Source organism: Folsomia candida, unplaced genomic scaffold, assembly GCF_002217175.1.
Source record: "Folsomia candida strain VU population unplaced genomic scaffold, ASM221717v1 Fcan01_Sc002, whole genome shotgun sequence".
NCBI lineage: Eukaryota > Metazoa > Arthropoda > Collembola > Entomobryomorpha > Isotomidae > Folsomia > Folsomia candida.
The window spans coordinates 14,413,354-14,431,350 of record NW_019091194.1 but is presented as its reverse complement, the minus strand read 5'-3'; the positions used below and the strand labels follow the sequence as shown (position 1 = coordinate 14,431,350).

At 36.3% G+C, this 17,997-nt stretch overlaps 1 protein-coding gene across 1 annotated transcript; it reads left to right on the top strand.

Annotated features, from left to right (window-relative positions):
- The first annotated feature begins 1,787 nt into the window (after positions 1–1,787).
- On the top strand, positions 1,788–17,995 carry LOC110844664 (E3 ubiquitin-protein ligase HECTD1). Its single transcript, XM_035848461.1, has 51 exons — positions 1,788–2,583; positions 2,869–2,959; positions 3,050–3,117; positions 3,202–3,344; positions 3,443–3,534; positions 3,620–3,847; positions 3,929–4,231; positions 4,308–4,581; positions 4,675–4,695; positions 4,904–4,981; positions 5,251–5,363; positions 5,509–5,572; positions 5,719–5,846; positions 6,364–6,437; positions 6,539–6,797; positions 6,882–7,646; positions 7,763–8,077; positions 8,165–8,240; positions 8,309–8,456; positions 8,573–8,698; positions 8,775–8,866; positions 8,954–9,070; positions 9,157–9,382; positions 9,480–9,532; positions 9,619–9,739; positions 9,818–9,860; positions 9,958–10,093; positions 10,188–10,369; positions 10,467–10,772; positions 10,888–11,158; positions 11,254–11,355; positions 11,772–12,362; positions 12,842–12,984; positions 13,083–13,205; positions 13,304–13,558; positions 13,627–13,687; positions 13,862–13,931; positions 14,050–14,451; positions 14,549–14,650; positions 14,725–14,882; positions 15,386–15,443; positions 15,541–15,714; positions 15,799–15,879; positions 16,044–16,114; positions 16,234–16,439; positions 16,544–16,679; positions 16,746–16,823; positions 16,899–16,984; positions 17,064–17,158; positions 17,251–17,435; positions 17,508–17,995. The coding sequence occupies exons 2-51, from the start codon at positions 2,885–2,887 to the stop codon at positions 17,603–17,605; spliced, it is 8,172 nt and encodes a 2,723-aa protein (XP_035704354.1). The 5' UTR covers positions 1,788–2,583; positions 2,869–2,884; the 3' UTR covers positions 17,606–17,995.
- Positions 17,996–17,997: the final 2 nt, after the last annotated feature.

The following is a 17,997-nucleotide window of genomic DNA, read 5'->3' as shown; positions in this document are numbered from 1 at the left end:
ACCTTGGGCACAATTACTTGACTTTTAGTACTCAAATTTTAGTATCTAGGTAACGCTGGATATCTTATGCAGTGATAAAGTATCAAATGATCTTAGGATTCGACGCACGATTAATTGACACCATTTCTATGGGGTGGTTTGGATTCGACGATATGAATGACCAAGATAGATAGAGACAAGTTGGTAATGCATTCCTTGGTAAAATTGTAGTCGTGGTATAAATAATCTACAGTGTGCAGTGTTTATGTTATATGTAGTTCGAATCAGGGTCAGAGCCCTTTTCTAAATTTTTGCCAGATGACCTAACTACTGATTAATTAAATTAAATAGGGTTTGATGATAACCATAAAGGGTTTCAATTTCATGAACTATTGGCGGTGTCTCAAATTTTAACGATCGTTTTATATTTAACTTCAAAAAAATACGAAAATTTGTATCCGTCAATCATACATCAAAATCATTAGAGCGTAAAAAAATACTATTTAGTTGCATACCTCTAAATTAATAAACCCCATATTTCCATCGTGGAATAACTAATACAGAAAATTCAATTATTTATTTTACAAAATTTGTCAATTAGCCGGATAAAAAAGTAACATCAGAAAAACAGTAACATTAGAAAAACGTGTGTTGCAACTTGCAGTAAAGTATAGCGACATTTATTGCATTTTACTGTTCATCTTTTTGTCAAATCCTTCATCGCATTATTTTTAGACTTCTTGGCTCAATCCGAAACAAAAAAACAAAACAGGCTATTAGATCATGCACGACCATGCAAGTCGAAAGCCATGAGAAGTTACAGATAAAAGACCTGACCGTCATCTCAAGGGTAATGCAATGTAAAATACATACGACATTTAACACTCTTCACAAACTTTTTCATTTAGCCCAATCTCAAAAGCACCAAAGAAAAACTAAAATCTTTGTAATTGAACTAAGTTCATTAATGCGACAGCATTAATTTGAATTGACTTATGATTATCAAAGATTCAGTAATTGTAATAAAACAAGAAAGAAAAAAAATTTTCTTTTCACATGAGACAGACTTGTGTTGAGACTTATCCTTTAAACGTGGCTTGGTTGACACTACAGTAAAGACTGCACTATTATTCCCCTTTCGCTTCATCTTTTGGGTTTCTCGCATAACCTAAATTTCTCAAATTCAAGTAAGTCACCCAAATTGAAATCAGATGGATAAATTCCGTTGAAATGCATGACATGTACCATTATTTTTAAAATACCAGCAGTGTGTTATTAAGGATTTTATCTTCTCTCTCGTTAGTAATCTTATGCGGGAAAATAATTGCATTCTCATGCTGACCTTATCAATAAATAACTGACATAAACAAAGTTAGAAGTGGTCTTGTTTTTGTATTTTCTGCATTTCTCTGCGATTTACTACTATTTAGTAGTTGTTGAGTTGAGAAGAGTCTCAACTTGAGACTGCAGCTCGTGTCGGAACAAAGTTCCCAAATGTAACATATCAAGGACGTATTTTAATGCAACCAAATCCCAGTCCATCTGCCTGCAAAATTCATACGCTCCTGCCACTACTAGATTTCCCCCTACGCCATCCATTCACCACGGGGTCTTGGAACCGATTCCAGATTAAGACAATTTAATTTTTAAAACTTCTTGAAAACTGAATGCGAACAAAATTACAAAATTTCAGCAAATGTTCCTTTTTAGAATCCGAAGACATTGAGCATGGACGGCCTTCTTTGTGTGTTGTACCGTATCGCCTTGTGTCGCACAACCAGATGAAAAAGTAGACTGACGACAATAATAATTATTTTACACTCTCTGCCTCCTGCTGAAGAGAAATCCATCTCGTTCTTGGTTCTTTCTTTCTTTCTTTCATCTTTCTGCATTTCGTCCTGGTCCGAGTGCAAATACTCAGGGGGAAGGACGAGGCGACGAGTGTTGCAAAATAAAATGAAAGTTTTTAGACACCTTTTCAGTTAAAGTAAAATATTATTATAATTCGCAAAGATGATGACTATTGAGTGACGAAAAAGTGTGCGAAAGAGGAAGTGAATACAACCAACCATCAAAAGTCATCTCGTAGTATGGTGGCTGGTTGATTCAACTTTTTTGTGGCCCAGTTTCGAAAAGTTGTTTGTTTGTTTTCAAGCACTAGTTTTTAAAAGGTTTTGTCCGTGATGATAAGTTCTCTGTCTTGCTCATCATTGTAATTTTTGTAAATATACATGATCATTATTTTTAGCTTAATATAAATCGTTGTGAATCAAGAATTAATACAAGAGTGAAGAACGAAGAGCCAGCAGATGTAATTAATTGCAGCAACACAGCAGAAAGAGATATTATTAATTGAAATACAGCAAAGTAACCAATTTTAGTCATTTGGTTTTGTCATTTGTCCACAACTGAATTTATCCGGAGAGAACAAGTCAAGTCTTATTAGAAAAAAACAATAAATTAATTCGCGACATTTTGAAATCCCAAGTTGCCAGTCGATAAGTACTATTCAGTTCACAGCGAACGCCTAATTTTGGAAACAACTGGTAGACAATTTCTACTGTAAAGATCGGTGAATACATAATAAGATCGTTACAAATTAAGGTGAGCAAACAACATTCATATGTTATTAATCTGTAATCATTAATAATCAAAACGCCGTGCACTATAAATGTTGTACATGGTGTTAGATTAATAGAATGCATTATTATAGTCTATAATACATAATTAGAAGTTCCAATTTCAAAATTTGCGATTAATAGGGAAATAAGTAATTGTAATATCCAGTTCTTTACGTCCCATATTATGTCTGTCTCATCCAATTATACATGTATATATCTACTTGGGAGTTTCATCTCTTCAAAATTATAATTCAGATTTTCGTTTTAGATAAGCAAACATAGTCATGGCAGACGTTGTGGATCCGGAAACATTGTTGGAGTGGCTGAGCATTGGACAGGGCGAGGAAAGGGACATGCAGGTATTATCATAATGACCAACTAAAAAGGACAAGTAATTTTCGTGTCATTAAGGACCAGAACTAAACAAAATTGATTTATTTTGCATACAGCTTATCGCTCTTGAACAGCTATGCATGTTGCTCTTGATGAGTGACAATGTTGATCGTTGTTTTGAATGGTAAGTTTTTCTTCGAGTTCAAATTGAAATATATTTATGTGAGAAAAATATCGCTATTAATAAAATATGAATCGATTTTAATAGTTGTCCGCCGCGAGCATTTCTTCCAGCCCTGTGCAGGATATTTTTGGACGAAACTGCTACAGAATCAGTGTTGGAAGTCACAGCTAGAGCACTTACGTACTATTTGGACGTATCCGCTGAATGTACTCGTAGAATTGTGTCAGGTGATATTGTTTGACCTACAAATAATTATATACCATTGTCTTTAGTCTGTATTGACAACTTTTCTGCACAGAGACTTAACATTATTCTATAATTCCAGTTGATGGAGCCGTAAAATCCATTTGCAATAGATTAGTTGTCGCTGAAATCAGTTCCAGGACTTCAAAGGATTTGGCTGAACAGTGTGTGAAGGTACCAGTTTTCCTCCATCTGTTCTTATTATTATAACATTCTCAAACTGTTATTATTGTACATGACCATTTTTTTAATCCACTAGGTTCTGGAGCTAATATGTACCAGAGAAGCTGGGGCAGTTTTTGAGGCTGGTGGGCTTACTTGTGTGCTGACCTTTATCCGAGATAATGGAAATATGGTTCATAAAGACACTCTGCACTCTGCGATGTCTGTCGTATCAAGATTGTGTTCCAAGATGGAACCTCAAGACACAACTCTCACTGCAGTGGTTGAAAGTTTATCAACTCTTTTACGCCATGAAGATAACCACGTGAGTTTTATTGCTATTGGGAGAAAAATTTAGATTTTGTCCTATTCATATACGTTTCACTATTAACTAACATTTTTACAGGTGGCTGATGGAGCATTGAGATGTTTTGCATCACTTTCGGATAGATTTACAAGGAGAGGAATTGACCCAGCTCCATTGGCATCACATGGATTAGTTAAAGATCTACTTGCTAAAATGTCATCATCGCTTGGCACAACGTCATCAAACATATCAAGTTCTACTCCTAACGCGTCAACAATGGGAGTTTCTAGCGGAGTTTCTTCAACATCCAACACCCCGAACGAAGCCAAAAGTACAGCAACTGTGTCAACGATTATAAGTTTGCTTTCAACTTTGTGCCGTGGCTCTCCGTCAATAACACACGTAATAATTTCAGATAATGAGATGAAAACAGCTCATTGTTATTACTGATGTTTTGTTTGTATTTATTAATATATAGGATCTTTTACGATCTGAACTACCCGAAGCATTAGAAAAAGCTTTAAAGGGGGATGAAAGGTGTGTGCTTGACACAATGCGACTTGTTGATCTTCTTTTGGTGCTACTGTTTGAAGGCAGAAAAGCATTGCCAAAGCAATCTGGCGTGGCGAGTGCCAGATTGGCTAGTCTCCGACGACAGGATGGTACCTCTGGAGAGAAAACCCATCGTCAACTCATTGACTGCATACGTAGTAAAGACACTGAGGCGTTAATAGAAGCCATTGAAACTGGAGGTTTGAAATTTTTCATTAATTATTTAATGTCAGGGAGAATGGATATATTGTATAAAGGACTGGCAATAAATAACTTAACTTTTTGATACACAGGTGTCGAAGTAAATTTTATGGGTAAGAGATTTGACAAATTTATACTGTTTTTATGCGATTATCCTTTAATCGTTTTTAGCCCAAACCAGGGCTATCATATCTCTGGTAGTGGGTTATAAACACTGGTTTTCGAAACTGAGTAAAAGACCAAGAAAATGACTAGCTCAGGCTATCCAACGCTGCACTGTATTTTTTTTCGTTACGATGATTTTTTGGCTGTCCCTTGCAGATGATGTCGGACAAACATTACTAAATTGGGCTTCTGCTTTTGGGACTCAAGAAATGGTTGAATATCTATGTGATAAAGGTAGGAGAAAAATTTGATACTTATGCATGTATCGAAATATGGATCCTGTAGACGTAAAGAGAGAAGGGGGGTTGCCTAAAACCTGTACCGCGTGCGAGGCTTTCCACTTACAGCATAGTTAAGCTTAGCATCAAGTGGAAACCTCTGCTGGATGTATAGTGTTTAGCAGGCCCCATTTCCATGCAAGTAGTTAGTATGCTGGCGTTATGTTTTAGGAATAAATGAATAAATCAAGTTAACTAATCCTAAACATGTACACTTTTCTGAAGGTGCTGACGTTAATAAAGGCCAGCGGTCATCTTCTCTCCATTATGCCGCTTGCTTTGGAAGACCTGCAATCGCTAAAGTTTTATTAAAACATGCCGCCAATCCCGATTTAAGAGTAAGTTTAATTTAATTTAATAACGACATTTATTTTATATACATTATGGGAAAATCGTTTGACACATTTGCATTACTATTTACTACACGATTGAAGACTTATAATTCGAAGAGTATATATTTTTATGATAATGATTTGTAATTAGGACGAAGATGGGAAAACTCCTCTGGATAAAGCCCGAGAACGGAATGACGAGGGCCATCGAGAAGGTTTGTTTAAAAATATTGACATTTTACTACTAATTAAAATTAAACAAATATTGATGAATCCTGTTTTAGAAAATTACCATAATACTTATATTTGTGTATTCTATTCTTTCACATCTTTTGAACCACACTTTCTTGGAACTATAAAGTTGCCACAATTTTACAATCGCCCGGTGAATACATGGTGTCTTCAGAAATTGTGAGGGAGCGATCCAAATCGGAGTGTGAAGAAGTTGTACAACAAGAAGCAAAAGGGGATCCAGAAATGGCTCCTGTTGTAAGTTTCTTATAGTTAATTATAGTCAGTCGTACATATTTTTTAGATTTGCGTATCCCATTTCGTTTTTAGCCCTAATCAGGGCTTTAGGGCGTTCTTAAATTATGTAACGCTAAAAACTGATTTTCTCGACCCCCCCCCCCTCCTCCCTTTAACATGACGTACATAGGCACGATATCATTGGGGCCTAAACCCCCTTCCCCCTTCAAGCGTTACGTAATTTAACAACAGTCCCTTATTATGGGATAGAATTATCATGTTTATCCGACACTATCGAGCCATAATGGCTAAACCGATTGAGTTCATTCTTTTGCACACATGTATGTTAGACGAATTCAGTTCGATAAAAATTTCGGTAAAAATAAAAATTTGACCATCCCGACAATTGGGGTTGGTAATACGCGTCCGATCAATTCGGAAAACAATTTAGAAGCGGACTCTGTCCCTGACTCGGGCAAGTTCAACACTGTACTGTAGGTATTATATATTAAAAAAAACTATTTGCATAATTTTGTAGATTCCTGTATATTTACAACGACTTTTGCCCCTCTTCTGCTCCACGTATCATTCAACCATGGTTCCTGCCGTTAGGTAAGACTGTTTATTTTGTCTCAAAGCTTTCTATAGTTTACTCTATAACTGCGTATATAATAACTGATACCTATAATATTCGTATTTTACATTTCATATAGACGAGCAAGTTTGAACTTGATAAAGAAGATGATTCATTATATACCTTCCCCGTTATTGAATGAACTTTCCGAACTTTGCAAACCTGAATCTGCGTCGCATTCGCTTGGAACAGTGTTGGTTGAGGTCATCGCTGCGGTCTTAGATAATGAGGAAGATGACGATGGTCATCTACTCATCCTGACAATGATCAAAGATCTTATGATGAAAGCTCAAGAAATATACGTGGAACACTTTGCAAGGCTAGGTGTTTTCGTTAAGGTATGGTTCAATTGCAATTATTCAATTTGAAAATCTATTAATCCATGTATCATAATTTTTCATTTTATTCATTTGATTATTAAGGTGCTGAACCTGTGTCCAAACGACCCCGAAATTCTTAAAAAAGAGGAAACTCCTGAACGTTTGGATACTGACACAGTTATGATGGAAGATGCAAGTGAAATAACTGCCGGAAAACCTTATCATTGGAGGGATTGGTGCATCTGTCGTGGGCGGGATTGCTTATATATCTGGAATGAAGCTGCAGCACTAGAATTATCAAATGGCAGTAATGGATGGTTTAGATTTGTTTTGGATGGCAAGCTCGCGACAATGTATAGTTCGGGTAGTCCAGAAGGGGGATCTGATAGTTCAGAAAGTCGAAGCGAATTCATCGAAAAGCTACAACGAGCCAAGGCAGGCATTCGACCAGGAATGCAGTCGCAGTCAATTTTGAGTTCCCCAGGCCCAAACAATCAAATGAAGATTGGAAACTGGGCGCTTTCCTGTAAGAAAGATGGCGAACTATCCATTTCTAACACTGATGGACAACAACAAACCACAATTCTCAAAGATGACTTGGCTGGATTTCTTTTTGAATCCAATCGGGGGACCCGCCATTCTTTTACTGCTGAAGTTGGGACCTTGGGACCTGAATTTGCCACTGGTTGGGTTGGAAAGCGTGGCAAGCGACTAAAGTCTAAACATGAAGCAATGAAACAAAAGATCCGATCTCTTGCTCAGGAAATTTTCGATAATTATTTTCAAGTGGCTCAATCACAACCTCGAGGAGTTGTTGCAAAGTTGGGGACAATTGTTGCCCAGTTGGAACGTGCATGTTTCAAACAGGTAATAAAATTTATTTGTTGAATTGTTAGTTTGATATTTAATTAATTAGATAATTATAATAATAATTCGAACATTATTAATTTTTGGTTTATGGAATGATTCATTTGTTTTTTTAGCAAACGGGTCATCGAGATGATTGTACTACCTGGCAGCAAGTTTTAAAAACTGCTTTGGATGAGTTGGCCCGTTTATTGCGAGACGATTCGCTTGTCTCTGCATATGAATTGCACTCATCAGGGTTGGTCCAAGCCTTGATTCGCCTGTTTACATCAGATCATGAAAGAGAACATGACGTATTTTTTGGAAAATCGAGTCGCCGTCGTCAAGCGGCAATGTTACAACAACGATTAGAAATTCTAAAGTCTGTGCTAAAAGAACGAAATATTGAAGGTTCAAGAGTTAATTGTGGACGAGCACTTGTCAAGAAATTGGTAAGTTTAAAGAAGAAACGAGCATTTCATGCATACTTCAAAAGACATTTGAAACTTTTTTTAACTGACTGATGTGAATGCTTCAAGGTAACCGTGCTCGAAACGATTGAGAAATTACCTGTACTGTTGTACGAATCTTCTGGTGCTAATTATGGATTGCAAGGTTAAAGCAGTTTTAATTTAGGAATAACGTGTTTGTAATTGTTTATTTACTGATTTTTTTTATCAAAGTACTCACACGGAGACTTAGATTCCGACTGGAAAAATCGTGCACAGAAAGCTCACTTATTGATAGATCAGGACGTACCTTAAAAATGGAACCTCTAACAACTATTGGACAATTGGAAAATTATTTGCTGAAAATGGTTGCAAAACAATGGTAAGAAAACTATGTATATATATTTATTATTCAACATTATAAAACAATAAATTATTATCAAATTGCTTTCTATTCAATTCGTTTACTGTACTGATATTTACTTACCTTTCCGGCAGGTATGACTATGACCGTTCCACATTTGCATTTGTGCGAAAGCTCAAAGAATCTCCTCCTGCTACATTTCGACATCAGCAAGATTTTGACGAAAACGGTCTTATATACTGGATTGGTACTAACGGAAGGTTGGTACTAGTATATGCAGTTGTTTTTAATTTCAAATACCATAGCCATTCATGAAACCGATTTATATTTCTGTAGAACTAGCATGGAGTGGGTAAACCCTGCACAGTACGGACTTGTCATTGTAACTTCGTCAGAAGGTCGTAATCTTCCATATGGGCGGTTACTGGGTAGGCTATAATTACTTTAAAAAAATTCTATATTACATAACGAATTGGTGCACAATTTAATAATGTTGATTGTGTTATTTTTTCAAGACATTTTAAGTCGGGATACCTCGGCATTGAATGTACACACGAATGATGATAAAAAAGCATGGTTTGCCATTGATATGGGAGTTTGGCTTATCCCGTCAGCCTATACTTTGCGACATGGTAATCAATAACTTGATTAATTTTTCTTCCACTAACTCTATTATTTGTGCATTTATGTGCTACAATGATAATAATTTTATTCACAGCTCGAGGTTATGGCCGTTCGGCAATGAGAAATTGGAAATTCCAAGTATCAAAGGACGGCAACACTTGGGAAGATTTAATGAATCACACTGATGATTGTTCACTGAATGAACCAGGAAGCACAGCCACATGGCCTATTACACCTCGCGAGGATGAAACGATAGGATGGCGTCATATTAGATTGCAACAAACCGGGAAAAATGCATCTAACCAAACACATTATCTTAGGTAGGAATTATGAGGGTATTATATAGTTATGAGGTCAAAAGGTGTCAAGTATTATTTAACATGATGAAACTAATCATTCATCTTCTGTATAACTTAGTCTTTCTGGATTTGAAGTGTATGGAAAAGTCACAGGAATATGTGATGATTTAGGTAACTTGATTGGATACTAATAAATTGAAATGAGGTGCATTTTTCATAACAATTAATCAAACAAATAAATTGTTGTTTTTATATAGGAAAAGCCATGCGAGAACAAGAAGCAAACATTAGGAAACAACGGCGATTAATCAGATCCCAGTTGAAACACATGGTTGTAAATGCTCGAGTTGTCCGTGGGGTTGACTGGAAATGGAGAGAGTATACACCAATATAAAATTGAATCGTAAACTATATAGATACATTTAATATACTCAAATAATAATATGCTATTTATAGGCAAGATGGAAATCCCCCTGCAGAAGGAACAATTACCAGTGAGGTAGGTTTATTTTGTACTGTCGTGGTTGGTTTTGCTACTCGTGTATACATTCCAAGTCAATTGGGTCTAACTTAACTGTAATAATATAATAATCTAGCACAACGGCTGGATTGATGTAACATGGGACGCTGGTGGTTCAAATTCATATAGAATGGGAGCTGAAGGAAAGTATGACTTGAAGCTGTCGCCCTTATATGACCCGGAATCAGCAACGAATTCTAAAACTCCTGCAGGTTAGTGTGTTTTGCTTCAGTTTTTGATGCTAAAGAATACAATATTACCGGGGATCAAATCACAACTTTTAATATCTATTTTATCTTTGAACAGCTAAAGTCTCCAAATCCAAAGCTGCTGTTGGAGAAACTTCAGGAAAAGTCAGTGTACTCGCTAGTAGAAAATGCAGCTCTACTTCTAGTCTTCCAGAAGCAATGGATGGAAATTCTGCCAAACTGCACTCCGTTGCATCCACTGAGCAAGCATCATCTGCGGATAGTCTATTGGTGAACAAGGTGGGTTATGATGAAATTAGTCGCGAGGTGCCAATTTCTAAACAGTTGTAGATACATAAACCATATTGTTCTCAATCTGACTTTATACCACTTACAGTTGAGTGAACTAATGGCTGAGTCGGTATTATCAAACGCGCAGTCAGATTTAACACTTGAAAATATTGTGACTTCATTGAGCGTACCGGAAGAAATACATCCTTCATGTAGCATTACTGCAGCTGCTGTCGCCGTCTCTGATCTCGCTACCATTGTTGAAGAAAGGAATATTGGCAGTAGCGGTAAACCAAATGCGTTATCAGTTACTTTGGGAGACACGAGTGAAGATGAAACATTCTCACCCCTTCCTTCTAAACTACCCGTAGCCTCTGCTCCAACCGATGTTCCAGGCGGATCATCTAAGCTGGTAAAAGTTCAATAAGTTGACTCACATTATCAATAGTCCCAACTTTTATAATAATATAATATTTATTAACAACTATTGTTGAATTGGGTATTAAATGTAATTCATTTACAAATAGACTGAAGGATCTTGTCCTGGGAGTGCATCGTCATATGATGACACCGAGTTTTTCAACAGTTTGAAAAATGGAAAGAATGCAGTATTATCTGCATCTAAACCTGCTGTGTCAACCTCAAATCCAACCAGCAGTAGCGGAAGTAAACCGAAAACAAAAGTTTCTAATATGAGTTCCATCGAGTTTGGTGATTTGGGTACAATGGGCCCCCCAGGTCTTAAGGATGTTATGAAAATGATTGCTTTGCGAAGAGCAATGGATGACAGTAGTGAAGGTATGCAGCAACATCTCCTCTCGTTAATATATATTTTCCATGAAAAATAGCACGAAACTCGTATTTATTTTATCATTTTATTTTCATGTACATAGAAAAGAAACTGAGAAATATTCAAATGGAAGATTCGGAGGCGTCTGGAAGTGGTGACCGGGGTTCATCTAGTGGAAGTGGAAGTAAATCTCGGAGGACTTTAGGTACAAAAAAAATCACTTCAATGCTTTACACTAGCTACATTTTATATAAATATTTCTAACCACTAAAATTGGGTTGGGTACTTGATGGTTGATGGCTATACATCTAGCTAGCTAGCTTTTTATTAAAATGGGTATAGCTTGTCGTGGGCTTTCTTTTGGTTGATGTTGATGCCAACACAACAGTTTTAGATGGGTTGGAACTCTAAGACGATGATTGAAATGAAACCTATGTAACTATTTTACTATCAATCAAATGCTCATAAGTCAAAAGTTTAGTAATTTATGTATTAGGCAATGACATTATAGATGTTTTCCTGAAATCATCAATATTTAAGACCTATTTTTTCCTTATGGCAAAAAACTAACAAAATTGACTGGACAAAGTCGTTGTTGACACAAGAAATCTGTATGTGTAGCTTGGCTGGGAACGAATAATAAAGGGGTTCCTGGCCGAGGCACGGAAAGCCAGGCAAACCCAGGATCCGCTGATGCCTCCACTGCTAGTGGCACCACGCCAGGGACATCATCATCCAAAACAATTTGTTCGAATCCAAAGAGTGTGTCTGTTCCCAATTTATCCACGACTGAAACTTCCTCCTTGTCTACATCCTCAAACTCTGTTTTTTCCTCTCCACTCTCCCCAGGAACCAACAATTTAAACAATGTATCATCCTCACTATTTGACAGTTTATCAGCGATCGCCAGAGTTCGGTCGTTGATCAATAGTTCTAGATTTCCATCAGTTTCTCAAAACTGTAACACGTTGGTGACAACAACTTCTCATGCAAGCCCCTGTCCTCCTAACACTAATAACCCCCAGCAGACCCCTCAAAATGTACATCCACCAGCAGCTCATCATCATAATCATCATCATCATCCTCCGCCTCCCGTTCCTACATCCCAACAACACCACCCAAACCATCAATCATACAATCCTTTCGTTTTCGGACGCGCCCCACATTCTGTCTCAAGTCTTGTTAGGATTGCACTTACCTCAAATTTTCCAGGTTGGCAATGATTATATGCTCATTCGCACATATTAAAATCTTCACTTTAATTGTCAGTAAATCGCAGTTAACTATGATTTGCATATTTTCTACTGATTGATTTCCCCCTATATATCGTTTTCATTCCGCACTTGATTATTACATGCATATTATTATTCCTTTGACTGAGCCGGATGATTGTTGTATGCGTTTTGGCTTGTGTATGTATATTTCTGTAATTATTTCCCCTTGTACATACATCATAGTGATCAAAAGTCCAGTGATAAAAATAACTACAATAGCTTTCTCCTTGTTCTTATTACTCAAAGAAGCTTCATTCAAAGAAACTACGAAAGCTTATACATATGTACATACATATTTATTTATATTATCTAGACTATCATTTATGTATGGTTTTGCTTGTTGTAATCCTTTGCAATTTACCAAAGACACGGAAATGCATAACACTTGATTAAAAATTGTATTTGGTGCAATCACAGGAGGTCTCCTCAGTACTGCACAGAGCTACCCAAGTTTATCAGGAAATAATTCTGGAGGTGCTGCTACAGCGTCTAGCGGTGGACAGAACTTGGGTCAAACTTTAACAATGAGTTTAACTTCTACCTCCAGTGACAGTGAACAGGTAAAGGAATACAATGTTTTACTTTTCGTCTACGTTTAAACCACAACATGCTTAATTCTTGCATATGTAAATCTTTTTGTTACCGTCAATTAATTTAGGACTTTCTGGAAACTTGTCGAACCACCACGTTATTAGCTGAGCTGGAAGATGACGACGAATTGCCGGAAGATGAGAATGATGACGATGAAGAAAATGAAGACGACTATATGTACGAAGAGGCAGTAAGTCTTTAAGAAACATTTAACAAACACATCTTAAGCCGTCACCCATGACTCTTACATTGTGTATTCAATTTCAAACACATTGGATTTATTTTTAGGATGAAGATTGCTTCGAAGTTCGATCTGGCAAAAGGAGATCTTGGGATGATGAATTTGTTCTCAAACGTCAGTTTTCAGCATTGATTCCTGCTTTCGATCCACGACCTGGGCGGACCAACGTGAACCAAATTAGTGAGGTCGAAGTACCAGCTCCGCTAGACAGCACAGTGTCGACTCCAGGAAGGGATGTAGACTGTTGCATAGCTCCACAACCCAAGCTTAATTTAATTCTTCGTGGACCTAATTTACCAGGCGTACGTTCATCATCATTTTGAATTATCTTGTTGAGTATTGTTAATGAATTGTTTTTGTTCCTTTATAGGTACCTGATATAGAAATAGATTTGAGTAATCGCAAAGCTACCATTTTCCAAGCTGTCCAAGGTAAGTCTCATTTTCCCCCCTTTCAACTCTCAAGAAAAGACAGAGACTTTACGAATACTAAAATATACATTGTTTTTTTATATTTCTAAAATCCTTAAATAGTCTGTTTTTGTCACGTTTTCTTACGGTTATTTGTTTCAAAAATACATTTGTTGTTACCTTGTCCTTGTCAAGATCTCGTCCAAACTTCTCAAATTGGAACCAAGCAGGAAAAACTCCGCAGAATTTGGGAACCGACTTATACGTAAGTGGCATACTACTTTTAATTATTAGTCCGCATATAGTTAGAGTATAATAACAATAAGGACTGATTATCGAGATGATATTACTATTACAATTGTTATTTATTTAAACCTTTACAGCATCATTTATAAGGAAGAAAAAGAATCCGAAGAAAAGGAATCTCTTGATACATGCACTTCCAGTTTTGGTGGAACAATTTCCCCATCTCCTTCCTCCATTTCATGTTCTGTGGAGGAAGTCATGAATCTGCTCCGTCATTTGTATTCACTAAGTGCTTCAAGCAAATTGCAGGACGATACTATCATCTGTATGGATTTGAACAAGGGATTCTATGTTCCTCCCGATGAATTTATCAGCAAAAAAATTACAAACAAACTTGTTCAGCAAGTTCAGGACCCTTTAGTACTAGCTAGCCGTGCTTTGCCAACGTGGTGTGAAGACCTTACATATTCTGCTCCTATGCTGTTTCCCTTCGACACCAGAAATCTATATTTTAGTTGCACCGCATTTGGGACGTCGAGGTAAAGCATTTCATATATTCAAACAACTAGACTATTTTTTTAGTACGTGGAAAATTCTCAGTAATGACTTTCTTTTTCTTGATGTTATTTTACCTAGGTCTATCGTGTGGTTACAAAATCAGCGAGATTCAACAGTTGACAGAAATAGAACACGACGAGATGATCCTCATGAGTTCCGACTTGGTCGACTTAAACATGAGTGAGTGTTGGTTTGCTGCTAAAAAACAACACTTTAATCAATCAATCATATCAAATTATTAATAAACTTTGCAGGCGTGTTAAAGTTCCTCGAGGAAATAATCTGTTGGAGTGGGCTCTACAAGTGATGAATTTCCATGCTGCAAGAAAATCAGTTCTCGAAATCGAATTTCAAGGGGAAGATGGGACTGGCTTGGGCCCAACCTTGGAATTTTACGCCCTTGTCGCTGCAGGTTAGTAACACAATTTATTTTAATACAATTTATTTAAATCGAATATTTATTAGAAACAGATAGTTAGTTTTTAATAGAAAAACTAGGGAGTGTGTAGGATCATTGACATATAACTGATATTGTGATAAACCAGCCTTGGTTCTAAAAGTTAGATAACGTTTCTAATCTCAATCCAAAAAAATGACAAACATAATTCTAGTGGGAGTGAACAAAGATATTCTTATCATTCCACATTCAGCCTTTCTCGCCTTCTGAATCATTTTACATATAACGGGAGCAGGAATTCTGTTTTTACAACTCTTGTTTGTATTTTTTGTATTTGTGTAATCCATTTGTTTTACACAAAAACCTACCAAAGAGTTAATTTAATTTATGAGTGAGCAAAGCACAGGCAGTAATTCGCATTGTGTATACAAATCTTGGTTTAAAAAATAGTCAAGTGCACGATGAAACGCTTTAGCCCAAGTAATTAATAATCACTAATTGCGTAATACCTTTTTCAGAACTGCAAAGAAAAGACTTGTGTATGTGGTTATGTGATGATATTCCGGATTCAAATCGGTACGTAGTATATACACACATGTTGTAATATTTATATTAATGTATGGTCATTATATCGATAATAGCATTATAACATTTCAATGTTTTAAATTAATAGGTATGACCGACTTCCAGTAATTGACGATACTGCGTCCAAGCCACCTGAATATTATGTTCAACGAAGCACTGGATTATTTCCTGCGCCATTGGTCCAGGATAGTTTAACTTGTGAAAAGGCTTGCAGACTGTTTAGGTTTTTGGGTATCTTTATCGCCAAAGTCTTACAAGACAAGTAGGTTGCAATTTTGAGTAAAACCGTGTAATTTATCGTGATTTGTTAAGTAGATCTAAAGTCTTCACATGTTTTATATTTCAGTCGTCTTGTGGATCTTCCTTTGTCTCGCCCATTCTTTAAACTGTTGTGCTCTGGAGAATTTGGGAGTGAAGTTCGTGAAAGGTACGTGTACTTTAATTTAGTTTATTGCCTTGAATCTCATAACAATTAGTCATTCGTTAAGAGAATGTCTGTTTAATGTATTTACATACCCACCACAGTAACATAGATTTCTAGTATGCTTTATATGCAATGTATAAGATCAGTCTTTTTATATTTTCTTGTAGGTCAAGAGGTGACCGTGTCGCTACGCCTCTGTCGGACGAGGACTTAATGGTTTCTTCGTATATTTCTCAGGGTAAGAGATATAATTCATTTATTCTTATTGTCCCACTAATTATATATTAGTATAGGCATAACTGGCAGAGATTGAACTCGGTGTTGTAATAATTTATGTTTTCATTTTTTATTCTCAAGAGAGCGAAAAGGAAATGGAGCTAGATCCACCAAAATATCGAATAACGGAAAATAAGCCTTGGTACTCTGGAATTTTAACTATTGAAGACCTGACAGAAATTGATCCACCTCGAGCTCGCTTTTTGAATCAATTACAAGAACTTGCTACCCAAAAAAGACGTATTCTACATGATAACTCTCTCTCAGAATCTGACAAACTTCGACAGGTAAGACTCACCACTTCCGTACATATATGATATTGCATAGTTTGTATAGATTATTTTTTACTTATGTTTTCTATACTATTTTATTCATATTCTGAAATATGTAGATTCAAAATTTGGCTCTACCTCACTTATCAAACCAAGAGCCAGGACCAGCAATTCGATTAGAAGATCTGGGGCTAAATTTTCAATACTCTCCCTCATCCCGTGTATTTGGATACTCTGCCGTTGATCTTTGCCCTCGTGAGTATTAAAATTGCATTTTTATACATATGCATTTATGCCAATTACTATATACTGTGTTTCCAGGTGGAGAATTTGAAGATGTTTCCATTGATAACATTGAAGATTATATCGAACTCTTGACTGATTTCTGCTGTCGAACTGGTGAGGAAGTAGTATTAAATGTTAATATTCAAAATTAACCTGAATTTATTTTGTTTATTTGTATATTTTATTAAGGAATTCATCGCCAGCTTATGTCACTGAAAGAAGGCTTCGATTATGTATTCTCAATTGAAAAACTCGGGGCCTTTAGCCCAGATGAGGTTACTATCTATCTATTCTGATTACTATAATCCATATTGTCCACGTTGTAGCTATATTTAAATATACCTTGAAATTCAGGTGAGATTAATGCTATGTGGCGACCAGAGTCCTGTTTGGACTCGTGAGGATATACTAAACTATACTGAACCCAAGCTAGGTTACACCAAAGAAAGGTATTTTTAATTTTATGAATTAGTGCATCAAAATATTCGTTTAATTTTAAGATGTATGTATGTAAATTAACATCAACTCTTGCTTATTTTAGTCCTGGTTTCCTCAAATTCGTCAATGTTATGGTATCGTTTACAAGCGAGGAGAGGAAATCATTTCTTCAATTTACTACTGGATGTTCTTCACTACCTCCCGGGGGCTTAGCAAATCTGCATCCTAGACTTACTATTGTTCGAAAGGTGGACGCTGGCGAAGGAAGTTATCCATCAGTAAATACTTGTAAGGCGTATACCTTTATTTACGAATTATTAATAAGTAAAATTTATTTTAAATGTACTTATTTTTTCTTAGGTGTGCATTATCTTAAGCTACCTGAGTACCCTTCTGAGGAAGTGCTAAAAGAGAGGTTGCTTGCGGCAACGAAAGAAAAAATGTTCCTTCTTGCATAGTCAGACCAAACCGGCACACGAGAACAGCAACGATTCCATTTGAAGGTTCATCAAAAGTTGGTAAATAAGTGATTAAGAAAAAAGATCATCCAAAAATTTTTGCTTCTAAATAACTGATCTAACATAGTTTGAAGAAAAAACTTTGATCATCATATGAATATTTACTGTTAGTTGTAGTAAAGACGAAAAATAATGTCACCGGGCGCCACTTTCGCTATAATAATACACACAATATAAATACATACTAAATCTAACGCAACAATCTCCTATAATCACACTATATTGTAATCACATGATTTTGGGGGTTGTCTGAACTTTGACTAATGTTTAACTATTGTAAAACAAAAGCCACATGGTGTTAATAAAAATGAATCACGTCATGAAATTAAATT

Excerpts from the sequence above, each read along its gene's own strand:
- LOC110844664 (XM_035848461.1), top strand. The coding sequence starts at position 2,885 with ATGGCAGACGTTGTGGATCCGGAAACATTGTTGGAGTGGCTGAGCATT. Across the intron at positions 3,118-3,201 it reads GTTGATCGTTGTTTTGAATG|TTGTCCGCCGCGAGCATTTC; the intron begins GTAAGTTTTTCT and ends CGATTTTAATAG. Across the intron at positions 14,651-14,724 it reads CTTGGTCGACTTAAACATGA|GCGTGTTAAAGTTCCTCGAG; the intron begins GTGAGTGTTGGT and ends TAAACTTTGCAG.